At 44.4% G+C, this 18,010-nt stretch overlaps 1 protein-coding gene across 1 annotated transcript in view; it reads right to left on the reverse strand.

Annotated features, from left to right (window-relative positions):
• Positions 1 to 90: 90 nt before the first annotated feature.
• The window catches only part of LOC115117450 (sushi, von Willebrand factor type A, EGF and pentraxin domain-containing protein 1-like), a 98,552-nt gene continuing 80,632 nt past the window's right edge, over positions 91 to 18,010 (reverse strand). The window contains exons 44-48 of the mRNA XM_065024990.1: positions 13,141 to 13,311; positions 12,556 to 12,651; positions 8,283 to 8,378; positions 5,857 to 5,950; positions 91 to 393 (exon numbers count right to left, since the gene is read on the reverse strand). Of these exons, the coding sequence (XP_064881062.1) occupies positions 363 to 393; positions 5,857 to 5,950; positions 8,283 to 8,378; positions 12,556 to 12,651; positions 13,141 to 13,311 (488 nt within the window). The 3' untranslated portion in view covers positions 91 to 362. The remainder of the gene's footprint in view (positions 394 to 5,856; positions 5,951 to 8,282; positions 8,379 to 12,555; positions 12,652 to 13,140; positions 13,312 to 18,010) is intronic.

The following is an 18,010-nucleotide window of genomic DNA, read 5'->3' on the forward strand; positions in this document are numbered from 1 at the left end:
CGATATAGCAATCTGATGCCATTCACCTGCTCACATAGGCTTGGCTCTGAAAAACATTGAGGAAGATACAGTTGGAGTGAATGGAACCGATTCAGTTGTATTTTATGCTTTAATAAAAACGTGAGGATAGTTTACACATATACATTGGACAATCACATCGTTTTTACACATCATACCAGTATAGCAGCATATTTAATACTGTTCATTTTCTATATGAAAAAAATACAGCTTTATTTTACAAAATGTATCTGTTTTTGTTTCCCTGGGAGGGGTGGGGGACAGAATTCATGGTTTACATTTATGAAATAATTACACAAAATTCCCTTCACGGAGAGCGAAATCTTCTTTCACGTTGAATGGTCTTAAATATGAAAATATCCTGTTTTCCTTTTCCTGTAAAGTTGAGAGAAAATGAAAAAGACTATTAGACTAAATCATTTGTCATTTTCAAAACCTTTTATTTATGGCTCGATATTTTAAATGTAGAAAACATTGCCATTAGTCCCGTAGTTATAAACTACACGGTGCCTGCCTGTTTTCACCTGACTGTTGGGGTTTGAACAAGCCCAGTTGGCTGTTTTCCCAGTGAGAGAGTAGGCAAAAAAATAAAAAATAAAAAATGTCATCACAATGGATGGATAGCCCTGCAGTGTGGCTCATAGCCAAATGGTTTTCTGCAGAGTCCAATCAGAAGTGAGAGAGTGGTTTTCTCATTCAGTTACATCTGTCAGGCTTGAGTTTAGCAGTACATTGGTTTTCATCTGGAAAAAACATTTCTGACACTATCTTTACCTAGATGTTCAGTCAGATTAGGAGAGCTTTCTCTGTTAGAGTGGCACGTCAGACAGATACTGTACATCTTCCCATTTAATCAGATACAGTGCATTCGGAAAGTATTCAGACCCTTTAACCTTTTCCACATTTTGTTATGTACAGCCTTATTCTAAAAAGTATTGAATTGTTATTTCCCCTCATCAATCTACACACAATACCCTGTAATGACAAAATAAAATAAATAAAATAAAAAAGTGTTTTACACATTTTTGCACATGTATATATATATATAAAAACTGAAATATCAAATTTACATAAGTATTCAGACCTTTTACTCAGTACTTTGTTGAAGCACTTTTGGCAGTGATTACAGCCTTGAGTCTTCTTGGGTATGACGCTACAAGCTTGGTACACCTGTATTTGGGGAGTTTCTCCCATTCTTCTCTGCAGATCCTCTGAAGCTCTGTCAGGTTGGTTGAAACGTTGCTGCACAGCTATCTCTAGATATGTTTGATCGGGTTCAAGTCCGGGCTCTGGCTGAGCCAGGCAAGGACATTTAGAGACTTGTCCCGAAGCCACTTCTGCATTGTCTTGCCTGTGTGCTTCGGGTCGTTGTCCTGTTGGAATGTTAACCTTCGCTCATGTCTGAGGTCATGAGCGCTCTGGAGCAGGTTTTCATAAAGGATCTCTCTGTACTCTGCTCCGTTTTATCCTTCCCTCGATCCTGACTAGTCTCTCAGTCCCTGCCACTGAAAAACATCCCCACAGCATGATGCTGCCACCACCATGTTTCACCGTAGGGATGGTGCCAGGTTTCCTCTAGAAGTGACGCTTGGAATTCAGGCCAAAGAGTTCACTCTTGGTTTCATCAGACCAGATAATCTTGTTTCTAATGGACTGAGTCCTTTAGGAGTCTTTTGGCATACTCCAAGCGGGCTGTCATGTGCCTTTTACTCAGGAGTGGCTTCCGTGTGCCCACTCTACCATGAAGGCCTGATTGGTGGAGTGCTGCAGAGATGGTTGTCCTTCTGGAAGGTTCTTCCATTTGCACAGAGGAACTCTGGAACTCTATCAGTGACCATCGGGTTCTTGGTCACCTCCCTGATCAAGGCTCTTCTCCACCGATTGCTCAGTTTGGCCGGGCGGACATCTCTAAGAAGAGTCTTGGTGATTCCAGACTTCTTCCATTTAAGAATGATGGAGGCCACTGTGTTCTTGGGAACCTTCAATGCTGCAGAAATGTTTTGTTACCCTTCCCTATATCGGTGCCTCGACACAATTTTGTCTCAGAGCTCTACCGACAATTCCTTCGACCTCATGGCTTGGTGTTTGCTCTGACATGCACTGTCAACTGTGGGACCTTACTGTATACAGGCAGGTGTGTGCCTTTCCAAATAATGTAAAATAAAACTTAATTTACGACAGGTGGACTCCAATCAAGTTGGATAATGTTTCACACGTAATGTATAATATGTAGCCTATGGCAGGTGATCCAATGTCTCGTTATTATTCTTATTGTATGTTTGTATATATAATAATACTTTTTTTGTTTGCTCGTCTGTTACTGTCTCTTTGTCCTATCGTTGTCTAATATCTTTTCACTTTTGTTTTGAATGTTCTTAATTGGAAAATGCAAAAATATAGTTGTAAAAACATCTCAAAGATGATCAGTGGAAACAGGATGCACCTGAGCTCAATTCCGACTCTCATAGCAAAGGGTCTGAATACTTATTTGTATGAAATTTGCTAAAAAAAATCTTAAAACCTGTTTCCGCTTCGTCATTATAGGTTATTGTCATTATAGGTTGATAATGAGGATTTTTATTTGATTTAATCCATGTTAGAATAAGGCTGTAAAGTATCAAAATGTGAAAAAAAGGAAGAGGTCTGAATAATTTCAGAATGCATCGTATGTGCCCAGTTAGTACTGAACCTCTCTGTCCAGCCATACCTTGGCCCAACTCCAACAGACAGAGAGGGAGAGCTGAGCTGAGACACAGACCTGGGTTCAAATACGACATGAAACCTTACAAAACACTTTGAGTGTCTGCTCTAGCCTGCCAATAGTGCCATGGGCGGGTTTGCAGTTTTGGGACTATTCTATTGGTTGATTATGCCAGGCATGCTCAATGAAGCACTGCCGGTAAAGTATTTTCAATTATTTCAAATATTGTTTGTGCCTAGGTCTGGTGAGTGTGCCTCACATTACAGAGAGATTGTATAGTAGGTCACTTTGTATTGCTGTACTAGGGTTTCCTTCAAATGATGACACAAACACAAACTAGGCCTCATTCAGGATAAGGGGAAGAGAGGAGAGATAATGATTTCCTTATGAGCATTATTAATGTTATGATTTGCTATTCCTGACATATTTTGATCTGTGTGTGATCAAGCAGTACTATGCGGTCTGGTAGTACCTGGTGGTCTGGTAGTACAGAATGGTCTGGTAGTACAGAATGGTCTGGTAGTACCTGGTGGTCTGGTAGTACAGAATGGTCTGGTAGTACAGAATGGTCTGGTAGTACCTGGTGGTCTGGTAGTACAGAATGGTCTGGTAGTACCTGGTGGTCTGGTAGTACAGAGTGGTCTGGTAGTACAGAGTGGTCTGGTAGTACAGAATGGTCTGGTAGTACAGAGTGGTCTGGTAGTACCTGGTGGTCTGGTAGTACCTGGTGGTATGTTAGTACAGAGTGGTCTGGTAGTACAGAGTGGTCTGGTAGTACCTGGTGGTCTGGTAGTACAGAGTGGTCTGGTAGTACCTGGTGGTCTGGTAGTACCTGGTGGTCTGGTAGTACAGAGTGGTCTGGTAGTACCTGGTGGTCTGGTAGTACAGAGTGGTCTGGTAGTACCTGGTGGTCTGGTAGTACAGAGTGGTCTGGTAGTACAGAGTGGTCTGGTAGTACAGAATGGTCTGGTAGTACCTGGTGGTCTGGTAGTACCTGTGGTCTGGTAGTACAGAATGGTCTGGTAGTACCTGGTGGTCTGGTCTGGTAGTACAGAGTGGTCTGGTAGTACCTGGTGGTCTGGTAGTACCTGGTGGTCTGGTAGTACAGAGTGGTCTGGTAGTACCTGGTGGTCTGGTAGTACAGAGTGGTCTGGTAGTACAGAGTGGTCTGGTAGTACCTGGTGGTCTGGTAGTACAGAGTGGTCTGGTAGTACCTGGTGGTCTGGTAGTACAGAGTGGTCTGGTAGTACAGAATGGTCTGGTAGTACCTGGTGGTCTGGTAGTACAGATGGTCTGGTAGTACAGAGTGGTCTGGTAGTACAGAGTGGTCTGGTAGTACCTGGTGGTCTGGTAGTACAGAGTGGTCTGGTAGTACCTGGTGGTCTGGTAGTACAGAGTGGTCTGGTAGTACCTGGTGGTCTGGTAGTACCTGGTGGTCTGGTAGTACAGAGTGGTCTGGTAGTACAGAGTGGTCTGGTAGTACCTGGTGGTCTGGTAGTACCTGGTGGTCTGGTAGTACAATGGTCTGGTAGTACAGAGTGGTCTGGTAGTACCTGGTGGTGGTCTGGTGGTCTGGTAGTACAGAGTGGTCTGGTAGTCTGTGGTCTGGTACCTGGTGGTCTGGTAGTACAGAGTGGTCTGTTAGTACCTGGTGGTCTGGTAGTACAGAGTGGTCTGGTAGTACCTGGTGGTCTGGTAGTACAGAGTGGTCTGGTAGTACCTGGTGGTCTGGTAGTACAGAGTGGTCTGTTAGTACCTGGTGGTCTGGTAGTACAGAGTGGTCTGGTAGTACCTGGTGGTCTGGTAGTACAGAGTGATCTGGTAGTACCTGGTGGTCTGGTAGTACCTGGTGGTCTGGTAGTACAGAGTGGTCTGGTAGTACCTGGTGGTCTGGTAGTACAGAGTGGTCTGGTAGTACCTGGTGGTCTGGTAGTACAGAGTGGTCTGGTAGTACCTGGTGGTCTGGTAGTACCTGTTGGTCTGGTAGTACTTGGTGGTCTGGTAGTACAGAATGGTCTGGTAGTACCTGGTGGTCTGGTAGTACCTGGTGGTCTGGTAGTACAGAATGGTCTGGTAGTACCTGGTGGTCTGGTAGTACAGAGTGGTCTGGTAGTACAGAGTGGTCTGGTAGTACCTGGTGGTCTGGTAGTACAGAGTGGTCTGGCAGTACAGAGTGGTCTGGTAGTACCTGGTGGTCTGGTAGTACAGAGTGATCTGGTAGTACCTGGTGGTCTGGTAGTACCTGGTGGTCTGGTAGTACAGAGTGGTCTGGTAGTACAGAGTGGTCTGGTAGTACAGAATGGTCTGGTAGTACCTGGTGGTCTGGTAGTACAGAGTGGTCTGGTAGTACCTGGTGGTCTGGTAGTACCTGGTGGTCTGGTAGTACAGAGTGGTCTGGTAGTACAGAATGGTCTGGTAGTACCTGGTGGTCTGGTAGTACCTGGTGGTCTGGTAGTACAGAGTGGTCTGGTAGTACAGAGTGGTCTGGTAGTAGTACCTGGTGGTCTGGTACCTGTGGTCTGGCACAGAGTGGTCTGGTGGTGGTTGGTAGTACAGAGTGGTCTGGTAGTACCTGGTGGTCTGGTAGTACCTGGTGGTCTGGTGTACAGTGGTCTGGTAGTACAGAGTGGTCTGGTAGTACAGAGGTCTGGTAGTACCTGGTGGTCTGGTAGTACAGAGTGGTCTGGTAGTACAGTGGTCTGGTAGTAAAGGTCTGGTAGTGGTGGTCTGGTAGTACCTGGTGGTCTGGTAGTACAGAGTGGTCTGGTAGTACCTGGTGGTCTGGTAGTACAGAGTGGTCTGGTAGTACCTGGTGGTCTGGTAGTACAGAGTGGTCTGGTAGTACAGAGCGGTCTGGTAGTACCTGGTGGTCTGGTAGTACCTGTTGGTCTGTTAGTACCTGGTGGTCTGGTAGTACAAAGTGGTCTGGTAGTACCTGGTGGTCTGGTAGTACAGAGTGGTCTGGTAGTACCTGGTGGTCTGGTAGTACTGGTTGCTCTGGTAGTGTGTATGTGTGTGTGTGTGTGTGTGTGTGTGTGTGTGTGTGTGTGTGTGTGTGTGTGTGTGTGTGTGTGTGTGTGTGTGTGTGTGTGTGTGTGTGTGTGTGTGTGTGTGTGTGTGTGTGTGTGGTTTGTCACCTAGAGCAGTCATGCCCGCTCCACCCTAGACTGCAGTGACACCTGTTAGGCCTGATGCACCTCCCACCGTTCAGACAGGACGACGAGCACACCGCTGTGAAAACACACACTGTCAATAAAACCTTAAACCATTCAACACATATATATATACACATATATATATATACACACACACCACATACACACTCTATCAGCTTTGCATGCACCTGACCAAGAACTATCCTAAGGCTGAGGCAGTTATTGCCTTTGACAAGGAGAGCAACTTTGGTTTTAGAAGTGGTTGGGACATAATTATATTTTTACTCCAGACAGCCTACCCGACCGCTCGCCTTTGACTAAATGAGTAACAGGGAGAAGGTGTGGACACACACCCACACTTTCAGTAAGGTTCAGAATCTCATCTACAGGACTTCCTCATAATAACAGATGTTTCCTGGTAGAACCCTTGGTTACTCAGGCGAACTGGCAATGTGGTCTTCCCTCTGGGCAGAATAACTTGGTCTCACCCTTTTTCTAGGGAAACACTATCAAAACGGTGTTTTCCACATCCATATTCTCCTGAAATGCAGACAAACATTTAGTTCAAACAGGACATGATTGAACAGAAAAAGAAATAATGATTGAACAGAAAAAGAGAAGAAAGGTAGTGGCTTTGTTTCAGTATTACTGAGTCAACAAATGACGTCATCATGTCTGAGAGAACAAAAGCACACTGGCATACTGTACAGTAGACATCATGTTGTCGCCACGCACTGACAAGGCCCTTCTAACTGCCCTTCGGGATTAATAAAGTTGTATGGAATTGAATTGAACAGTATGCCTAACAATCCAAGAGGTAGTCTGTCTATAGGAAAGGGTCATGTTTCAGTCCATGCTTCTACGATGATAGTAGTGGTTGCTTTGGACTTTGGACTTGCCTGTCACTGCAAGTGCTCGGTTGTCACAGACGTGCATTACTACGGCAACAGTAGTCTACAGTATGACGCACGCTGACACAGGAATGGATGGATAAGTACCTCAGATCATTCATTCTCTCCCTGATGTCACTTAAACAATTCCCCCTGCACTCCTGTCCATATGTGACTCGATTCAGGAAACTAGGCAGATGTCACAAGTCACGACTTCACAGGAGAGCCAGTTGAACATTTTTTTTTTTTCAAAATGCGTTTTTTGGCAGAAATTCCTTCTCGAACATGTGAACTTTCATGTGACTTAATACCAAACGTTTAAGTTGTTAAATTATGAGCCTATTTGGTTTAGCCAAAGAGAAAGACAAGAACCTTCCCACTAGCCATGATTGGCTGAGATAATGAGTGGGTTGGACTTGCCGAGAGACGATTTTCAGATTGTTCTGTGGTGTAGCATCTTGGGTCTATAAAATGAGCTGCTCGTTATACATTTAACATTTAAGTCATTTAGCAGACGCTCTTATCCAGAGCGACTTACAAATTGGTGCATTCACCTTATGACCTCCAGTGGAACAGTAGTGCATCTAAATCTTTTCAGGGGGAGGGGGGGTGAGAGGGATTACTTTATCCTATCCTAGGTATTCCTTAAAGAGGTGGGGTTTCAGGTGTCTCCGGAAGGTGGTGATTGACTCCAGAGCTGTGATTGACTGCGTAGATAATCCTTTCTACTGCAGTGTTTTTCTGAAATATAACGTTAGCATGGAGAACTGCAAATATGTTGCTACTGCTCTCAATAACATTGTTGCCCTATAATTGATCAGGCGCTATTGACTAAGGTCAGTGGGAGTAACGGGCTGCAATGTCTTCTGATTTTGTTGTTATTCTCGGTTTTACAGCTTCAATGCTCTGTAGTCTGACAAATCATCACCAGCCTAGAACACAATACTGTATTCATTCTAAGCAGCTACATCCTAACTATGAGGTGTGGGGGGAAAAAACTCCTATTACTTCTTTTAAGAAAAAGTGTTTTAAGAAAACTCAAAGTTATCCGGTAACTGAAGTAGTTTTGGGACAGCTCACAGTAAGATAACTTCCTAAAATATCTGCAGCTTTATTTTTAAAATCCTATTTCCAAAGCTTCGTTTAATGCTTTTTGCTCCACTGCTTTCATCAGTGACAACCTGGTGACGTCCCCATCTCCCATCTCCCTAGAGGCCACACGATAATATGTTCCTTACAGAAGACCCATTCAACATTCCACACAAGCTAAGGCCCCTACTGTAGGTAAGTCTGCTTATATTGTAGTCACAAAGTGGAAACCCTCTCAGGAGGTAATACATTAAGGATACATCTGTGTCTCACATCAATGAGCTCCTCACACACACTCACTGAACCACACACACACTCACTCACCACTGTGAAACAAACAAAAACACAAAAACACACACACACTCCTCACCGACAAAATTAAGACAACACATACACACCCACCGCTGTGACACACTCTTACATACTTACCACTGTGACAGCGCGTCCCTGTCCAGCCCGTGGGACACTCGCACTGGTAGGGTGCCGCGCACCGCCCGCCGTTCAGACACGGCAGGATGCAGATAGCTGTGATTTGATTGGAGGAGAGACACAAACATAAACTGGAAGCCATCACCACATGATGAGTCATCAACAATTGTGTGTTTCACCACACGGACTAAACCTCTGGGGTCATTCAACACAGGCAAGCTGTGTGTGTTGTGGGTAGGAAGCGGTGGTCAAAGAGTAGCTTTCTCTCTGGCAAAGTCCAACATGGCACCCTAATTCTCTATATAGTGTCCTACTCTGCTGTGTACAGTGCATTCGGAAAGAATTTAGACCTCTTCCCTTTTTCCACATTTTGTTACGTTACAGCCTTATTCTAAAATGGATTACATAAAAACCATTCCTCGTCAATCTACACTCGTCAATACCCCATTATGACATGGCGAAAACAGGTTTGGTAGACATTTTTGCAAATGTATAAAAAATAAATGCCTTATTTACATAACTATTCAGACCCTTTGCTATGAGACTGGAAGTTGAGCTCAGGTGCATCCTGTTTCCACTGATCATCCTTGAGATGTTTCTACAACTTGATTTAAGTCCACCTGTGGTAAATTCAATTGATTGAACATGATTTGGAACGACACACACCCATCTATATAAGGTCCCACAGTTGACAGTGCATATCAGAGCAAAAACCAAGCCATGAGGTCGAAATAATTGTCTGTAGAACTCCGAGACAGGATTGTGTCGAGGCACAGATCTGGGGAAAAGATACCAAAAAATGTCAGCAGCATTGAACGTCCCCAAGAACACAGTGGCCTCCATCATTCTTACATGGAAGAAGTTTGGAACCACCAAGACTTCTAAAGCTGGCCGCCCGGCCAAACCGAGCAATCGGGGGAGAAGGGCCTTGGTCAGGGAGGTGACCAGGAACCTGATGGCCACTCTGATAGAGCTCTAGAGTTCCTATGTGGAGATGGGAGAACCTTCCAGAAGGACAACCATCTCTGCAGCACTCCACCGACCAGGCCTTTATGGTAGAGTGGCCAGATGGGAGCCACTCCTCAGTAAAATACACATGACAGCCCTCTTGGAGTTTGCCAAAGGACTGTCAGACCATGAGAAACAAGATTCTCTGGTCTGATGAAACTAGTTAGGATCGAGGGAAAGATGAACAGAGCAAAGTACAGAGAGATGAAAACCTGCTCGAGAGCACTCAGGACCTTAGACTGGGGTGAAGGTTCACCTAGAATAGGACAACAACCGTAAGCACACATTCAAGACAACACAGGAGTGGCTTCGGGACAAGTCTCTGAATGTCCTTGAGTGGCACAGCCAGAGCCCGAACGTGAACCCGATCTAACATCTTTGTAGAGACCTGAAAATAGCTGTGCAGCGACGCTCCCCATCCAGAATGGGAGAAACTCTCCAAATATAGGTGTGCCAAGCTTGTAGCGTCATAGCCAAGAAGACTCAAGGCTGTAATTGCTGCCAAAGGTGCTTCAACAAAGTACTGTGTAAAGGGTCTGAATACTTATATACATGTGATGTTGAAGTTTTTTTTCTTTGGCATTATGGGATATTATTTGAAGATTGAGAACGTTTTTTTAAAATCCATTTTTGAATAAGGCTGTAACGTCACAAAATGTGGAACATGTCAAGTGGTCTGAATACTTTCCGAATGCACTGTATCAAACTCAACCTTTCTACTGTGTGAATAGGGTTCCAGGCTCAACCTCTCTCTACTGTGTGAATAGGGTTTCAGGCTCAACCTCTCTCTACTGTGTGAATAGGGTTTCAGGCTCAACCTCTCTACTGTGTGAATAGGGTTTCAGGCTCAACCTCTCTACTGTGTGAATAGGATTTCAGGCTCAACCTCTCTACTGTGTGAATAGGGTTTCAGGCTCAATCTCTCTACTGTGTGAATAGGGTTTCAGACTCAACCTCTCTCACTGGGGAAGACAGACAAGGTTGGGGAGTAACAGACTACATGTAATCCGTTACATGTAAGGGATTACAAAAAAAAGGTAACTGAAATCCGTTACGTTACCAGCAAAAATATTGTAATCAAAAACATCTTTGGCACTTCTCTGTTTTCTCAATGACATTGAAATCAACATTGAAAAAGGGGCAATTTTAAGTTTGTTCCACCTGAGCGAATCTGACCACAAGTCAGAGACCACTATGATGACACCGCAAATGTGTTAGATGGATCGCAGGAAAAGAGCAGGAATAGGCTTTTGTAGGCTACAGTCCAAGATGTGTCTTCCAATGGTGCGACTGCTGTCGGCATCCAAAGATTATCCAACTTGAATAAACGCTTGGAGGTAAGGATGACAGTAGTGGTGTCGTCTACGGTGATACGGATATCACTTATTATTGATATCTACATAGCACATTGATGTGAATCACACTGCTGCTCTCTCATTTAGCTATCTGCGCCTTGCGGATTGTGGTTGTTGTGGATGGCTGTTCACAAATTTAAATGTGTATTTGAACCCAATAATGGTTGAATTCGAGAAGTTTAAGGTGCCGATCAATCATCGTTTCTGAAACCAGTGGACAGCCAGTGAAAATGTGTTCTTGCAACAGCTGCATAGTGCAGATCCCAGCCTACAGAATAAAAGTAAGGCTTTTATTGCTCAATCTAATTCATGCTGATAAAATAAATCCACATGCCTAATGGACACATGCTCAAACTCACACACTTTTAAAGGGGCAATCTGTAGTTGCTACATCCATTTTTGGACTTATAAATGATATATATACATTGATACTTGAAGAATATAACTTATAAATGCCTCATGAGCTTAGTTCAACTGTCACACTCCATGAGAACCCAAAATATAAACTTGTTTTTCTCCTATGTTTGTAAACATTGTAAATGTAAACAAACATTGTTTAGCCTCATAACATGGTTAAAACAATCATTTTTATATCATAGACGGTCAGTCCTTGCATCCATAGCTCTGTCTATTAATCTGAGAGTGGTTACATTTCTCCAGGCCCATCCCTCAGCTCTTTACCAAAACAGAGGCGGGGCGGCATTTTGTTATTGTTTCATCTGTGGATTTTCCCTTTAGACAGCTGCATATTATCAAGATATCAAAGTGTCACCAACAAAAAGGTAAACAATAGGCCTATAGCAAATGCAGTATAGGACATTCATTTTTCAGTTGTGCTGAAAGCATGCCATTCAGTGAGCGCAGCATTTATTTTTCAACTGGAATCAATGAGCCCAATCGGTCCTCCATAACAACAAAATCATAAACAACAGAGTAGGGCTGGCTAATAAGTCCTTTGTTTTGGGGTTATGCTCAGGTAAAACATTTTGGCTAGTCTATACTTCCATATTTCCAAGCCCTATTCTTGAAGATCAAGGGGTATAACATTTATTGGAATGACTGGAATTCTGATAGAGTTTGGTTTTTAATGTAAAGATATCATTTTATCGTAATATTATATGTATTAGAGAGCGATAGGTTAGAAGAAGCCTACATAACCAACCCATAAAATAAAATGTAACATCCATATATGGACAGTTATATAAACTTTAACATTGATTTATCCTGCAATAGATGTCGTTCAACTGGTAACATACATTTTTGTCTTCTTCTAATGCCTTAATCTAAAAGTAACTGCATGTAATCAGATTACATTACTGAGTTTGGGTAATCCAAAAGTTACTTTACTGATTACAATTTTGGACAGGTAACTAGTAACAGATTACATTTAGAAAGTAATCTACCCAACCCTGAAGACGGAGTACACAAAAAGTCTGTGAACATTTTCAGACAGATGGGGAAATATTTTCCTTATGTGTCTCTGTGATTTTAGACGATCTAATGTGAGTACATACTATTCTACTCTGGCTGTGTAAAGCTAGCTGAGTACATTCCTCCACAGTCAGTGAAACAGTGTGTGTCTGGTCCTGGCTGCAGTGTGGATCCACTTTCGCTGACTGACTCTTTATTTGTGATGAGAGGAGGGACTGAGATCTCAATTCATTGGCATGGGAAACATGTGTTAACATTGCCAAAGCAAGTGAAGTAGATAAAATACAAAAGTGAAATAAAGATAAAAAATCTCACACACACACACACACACACACACACACACACACACACACACACACACACACACACACACACACACACACACACACACACACACACACACACACACACACTCCTCAAGTCTGCCCATCCATCCAAAATAAATATGATTGGTTGATTGAGTAATTGATAATACTTACGTTCCTCACACAGTCTACCCATCCACCCCTCAGGACAGGAACAGGTGTTGGGTCTGTGACACACCCCTCCGTTCAGGCACTGCAGCCAACACACCGCTGGAGAGAACAGGAAGACACACACACCTGATTGAAGCCAAAGTACTGAGACATCCTCCAAACAGTCCCCATCTGACGTGTAGAGAGGCTCCATAGAAGAGAAAGCATTCAGTTAAGATAGCTAGTACTGTTTAAAATAGATAATAGAAAATAGAAAATAGATAATGATACTGGTAGTCGTGCCGTGATTGGCCTTGACCATGCAACTTCATGCACTGGGATAAAGACAGCATTCGAAAAAACTGCATTTCTTTATAGAAATGGTTCAAACCACATAGCCACCCAACAGACGGTGCCATAGAGACAGGCATCCCTAGGCAACCCTACGATCTGTATAGTATGTACAAGTAAAGTGGGAAGTGTGTACGGGCAGAGTAGGGAGTGTGTACAGCACAAGGGACTGGTGAAGCGGAGGGGAGGGCACGCAAGGTGTCAGGAGTAGACAGGATGCCCTCCTTTTAGGTCGCAGTAGGGGTGCAGTCTCTCTACCTCTGCAGACGGGAGGGGGGGTCCAGGTCCTGTTTTCCAGACACATACTCCTGCCGTGGCCCTCTACGGCATACCCTCCGAAACACGAGTACACGGCCACGTCCCCGAACTGGAACACCGCCCCCCGCACCACCCCGTTGGCCACGTGGAGAGGGGGGCCGCAGGAGACCCCTGTGCCAAAACGTACGGACAGCCCCTCTGGTTACTTCCAACTCATTTAGAGACCTATGTTATGTACATGTTCACATCACACGTGTAAGAAGTCGGTCTCTGCTTTTCAACTAAAAAACATGAATAGAATAACTTTCCTCCTAGGGATGATGGGAGGTGTTGCCAGAGAAGTCTGGCATGTTTGGATAATATCATCTCAAATCAAATCAGTATCAGCAAATAACACATTGAATGGGTTGTCGTACAAAGTAGGCATTGTAGCTGTGTCAAGTCTTCAAAGAAATGCCATGCAGAGACGTGTCGACATGTCGAAGAGTGTGACTCAACAGAGTGTGTGTTCATTTTCCTTGTAAGGCCTAGAAAGCCAATCCAACCAATGAGAATACATCAAAGTGTTGGACAAGCTAGAGCCAAACAGACATGCAAATATATCTACCTCTACACACCATACAAAGAAACAACAAGGTACTGTATACCAACAGTACAACAACAGAATCAAGCAAGTTAGGGAGAATGAAAACACAGTGTAAACACCTTGCAAATGGTTTCCATAGCAGCTGTAAACCCAGAATTAGTCACAAACATGCCCGCCACAATAGATCTGCTTAATGGAGCCCATTCATCAAGTGTAACACAAGCTGCCCACAGAGACAGAGGAGAGAAGGAGACAGAGACAGAGACAGAGACAGAGACAGAGGAGAGACAGAGACAGAGACAGAGACAGAGACAGAGGAGAGACAGAGACAGAGGGAGAGACAGAGACAGAGGAGAGGCAGAGGAGAGACAGAGACAGAGGAGAGACAGAGACAGAGACAGAGGAGAGACAGAGACAGAGACAGAGACAGAGACAGAGACAGAGACAGAGGAGAGACAGAGACAGAGGAGAGACAGAGACAGAGGAGAGACAGAGACAGAGACAGAGGAGAGACAGAGACAGAGACAGAGACAGAGGAGAGACAGAGACAGAGACAGAGACAGAGACAGAGACAGAGACAGAGACAGAGGAGAGACAGAGACAGAGGAGATACAGAGACAGAGACAGAGGAGAGACAGAGACAGAGACAGAGGAGAGACAGAGACAGAGACAGAGACAGAGGAGAGACAGAGACAGAGGAGATACAGAGACAGAGACAGAGGAGAGACAGAGACAGAGACAGAGGAGAGACAGAGACAGAGACAGAGACAGAGGAGAGACAGAGACAGAGGAGAGACAGAGACAGAGACAGAGGAGAGACAGAGACAGAGACAGAGACAGAGGAGAGACAGAGACAGAGGAGAGACAGAGACAGAGGAGAGACAGAGACAGAGACAGAGGAGAGACAGAGACAGAGACAGAGACAGAGGAGAGACAGAGACAGAGACAGAGACAGAGACAGAGGAGAGACAGAGACAGAGGAGAGACAGAGACAGAGGAGATACAGAGACAGAGACAGAGGAGAGACAGAGACAGAGACAGAGGAGAGACAGAGACAGAGACAGAGACAGAGACAGAGGAGAGACAGAGACAGAGGAGATACAGAGACAGAGACAGAGGAGAGACAGAGACAGAGGAGAGACAGAGACAGAGGAGAGACAGAGACAGAGACAGAGGAGAGACAGAGACAGAGACAGAGACAGAGACAGAGACAGAGGAGAGACAGAGACAGAGGGAGAGACAGAGACAGAGGAGAGGCAGAGGAGAGACAGAGACAGAGGAGAGACAGAGACAGAGACAGAGGAGAGACAGAGACAGAGACAGAGACAGAGGAGAGACAGAGACAGAGGAGAGACAGAGACAGAGGAGAGACAGAGACAGAGACAGAGGAGAGACAGAGACAGAGACAGAGACAGAGGAGAGACAGAGACAGAGACAGAGACAGAGACAGAGGAGAGACAGAGACAGAGACAGAGACAGAGGAGATACAGAGACAGAGACAGAGGAGAGACAGAGACAGAGACAGAGACAGAGACAGAGGAGAGACAGAGACAGAGACAGAGACAGAGGAGAGACAGAGACAGAGGAGATACAGAGACAGAGACAGAGGAGAGACAGAGACAGAGGAGAGACAGAGACAGAGACAGAGACAGAGGAGAGACAGAGACAGAGGAGAGACAGAGACAGAGATAGAGGAGAGACAGAGACAGAGACAGAGACAGAGACAGAGGAGAGACAGAGACAGAGGAGAGACAGAGACAGAGGAGAGACAGAGACAGAGACAGAGGAGAGACAGAGACAGAGACAGAGACAGAGACAGAGGAGAGAAAGAGACAGAGACAGAGACAGAGACAGAGACAGAGGAGAGACAGAGACAGAGGAGAGACAGAGACAGAGGAGATACAGAGACAGGGACAGAGGAGAGACAGAGACAGAGACAGAGGAGAGACAGAGACAGAGACAGAGACAGAGGAGAGACAGAGACAGAGGAGATACAGAGACAGAGACAGAGGAGAGACAGAGACAGAGGAGAGACAGAGACAGAGACAGAGACAGAGACAGAGACAGAGACAGAGGAGAGACAGAGACAGAGACAGAGGAGAGAAGAGGAGAGGAAGTGATGGAAAACTACAGAAGACGATAGTAAGGATCCATGGTCAATGTGCAGTAAGTAAGCAGGTCACGCAGACAGAAAAGGAGAAAACATGCAGGGGTGGATCCTATATCAATGTACATGTTGAGTTTCTGCAATTATAATATTGTTATGTTACAAGTTGATTCACTTCTGTATAGTAAAAAGAGTTCTAGAAAAAAAACTGTGGACTTAACACAGTATCATGATCCCAAAAATTCACAGAAAGACCAGCATATCACGTTACCCACAGCACAGATGCCTCCTTGTTTCTTGGAAGAATGAGAGAAGGCGACTGACTAGTGTGGGAGCACAGCGTGATGACTCAATCACCATTTATGATATTGTTTGGAAGGCAGACCATCTGTGGGCTACCGCAGAGGTCAAACACACCTTATCAGGGACTATCTGACTGATGAAACTTGAATCGACTAAATGAATGTTACTGTATGAATTAAATTGTCATGTTTGGATTGTTTCAATAGTTCATAAGGAGCTATGAATTTGTATGTGTTTTATTGTACTGTAAGTTCTATGGATTTATTGTTACAGATAAAATGTTATTCTGTTCGTCAGACGGCGAATAGTTCAAAGAGGAGCGACACGGGGGTCAGCTTTTATCATACAGTGTTGTTGAGGTGTGGCGTTTAGAATAGAGATGGTGTATGAAGCTGTATGCCTTTGTTTTAATGTTTTGGGCCACGCAAAGTGATGTTAATTAGAAGATAGGACATACTGGGAGAGACAGGAGAGACAGAGACAGAGGAGAGACAGAGACAGAGGAGAGACAGAGACAGAGACAGAGGAGAGACAGAGACAGAGACAGAGACAGAGACAGAGACAGAGGAGAGACAGAGACAAAGGAGAGACCGAGACAGAGGAGAGACAGAGACAGAGACAGAGGAGAGACAGAGACAGAGACAGAGGAGAGACAGAGACAGAGGAGAGACAGTAGTTGCCGCTACTGGAAGAATGAAAGCTGGTTTTAAATGTTGATCATGGAGTCATTGGTAAACCAATCTCCTGATGTATGTTTGTATGTCATAGTTGTGAATCTGTCTATGCTGTTAAGACTTCTCATATGTTGTATTCTTTTTATCGTGAAGATTTCTGCTGTGTACCATTTGTTCATTGTATTCTTATTGCGTAACTGCGGTGAATCAGATTACTTTTAAACGGATAGGAACCGCAGTCTTCACATTTCTGACTAATATTCCTTGAATTACTATTTGGTGAAATGTGTAATGGTAAATGTTATTCACAATATACATAGCATATATGCTCAATCTCTAACTGTGCATCTCTGAGGTTAATTTAGCCATTTAATGCTAGGACACTGGCTGAAAGATATTAGCTCTTTGTCCCTTAACCTCTTAATAATTATATAACGGTAAACCTGGACACGCGCATAGTAATCATAGTATTCTGAGTGGATCGCAACCGCTGCTGTCCCCACTGGATACGACTATGGGTCTGTAGCATTCACTTAATAATGGAGTCAGATTGATGAATATAGTTCATAATTCAACATCATCTTTACACAGCTACATAATGGAGACCCCTCTTCCTCAGTCAATGGGGATTTCCACCAACCTACATAATGGAGACCCCTCATCCTCAGTCAATGGAGATTTCCACCAACCTACATAATGGAGACCTCTCATCCTCAGTCAATGGGGATTTCCACCAACCTACATAATGAGACCCCTCATCCTCAGTCAATGGAGATTTCCACCAACCTACATAATGGAGACCCCTCATCCTCAGTCAATGGGGATTTCCCATAATGGAGACCTCTCATCCTCAGTCAATGGGGATTTCCACCAACCTACATAATGGAGACCTCTCATCCTCAGTCAATGGAGATTTCCACCAACCTACATAATGGAGACCTCTCATCCTCAGTCAATGGAGATTTCCCTCAGTCAATGGGGATTTCCACCTACCTACATAAATGGAGACCCCTCATCCTCAGTCAATGAGGATTTCCACCAACCTACATAATGGAGACCCCTCATCCTCAGTCAATGGGGATTTCCATCAACCTACATAATGGAGACCCCTCATCCTCAGTCAATGGGGATTTCCACCAACCTACATAATGGAGACCCCTCATCCTCAGTCAATGGAGATCATCCTCAGTCAACAAACCT

The sequence above is a fragment of the Oncorhynchus nerka genome, linkage group LG12 (assembly GCF_034236695.1).
Source record: "Oncorhynchus nerka isolate Pitt River linkage group LG12, Oner_Uvic_2.0, whole genome shotgun sequence".
Lineage (NCBI taxonomy): Eukaryota > Metazoa > Chordata > Actinopteri > Salmoniformes > Salmonidae > Oncorhynchus > Oncorhynchus nerka.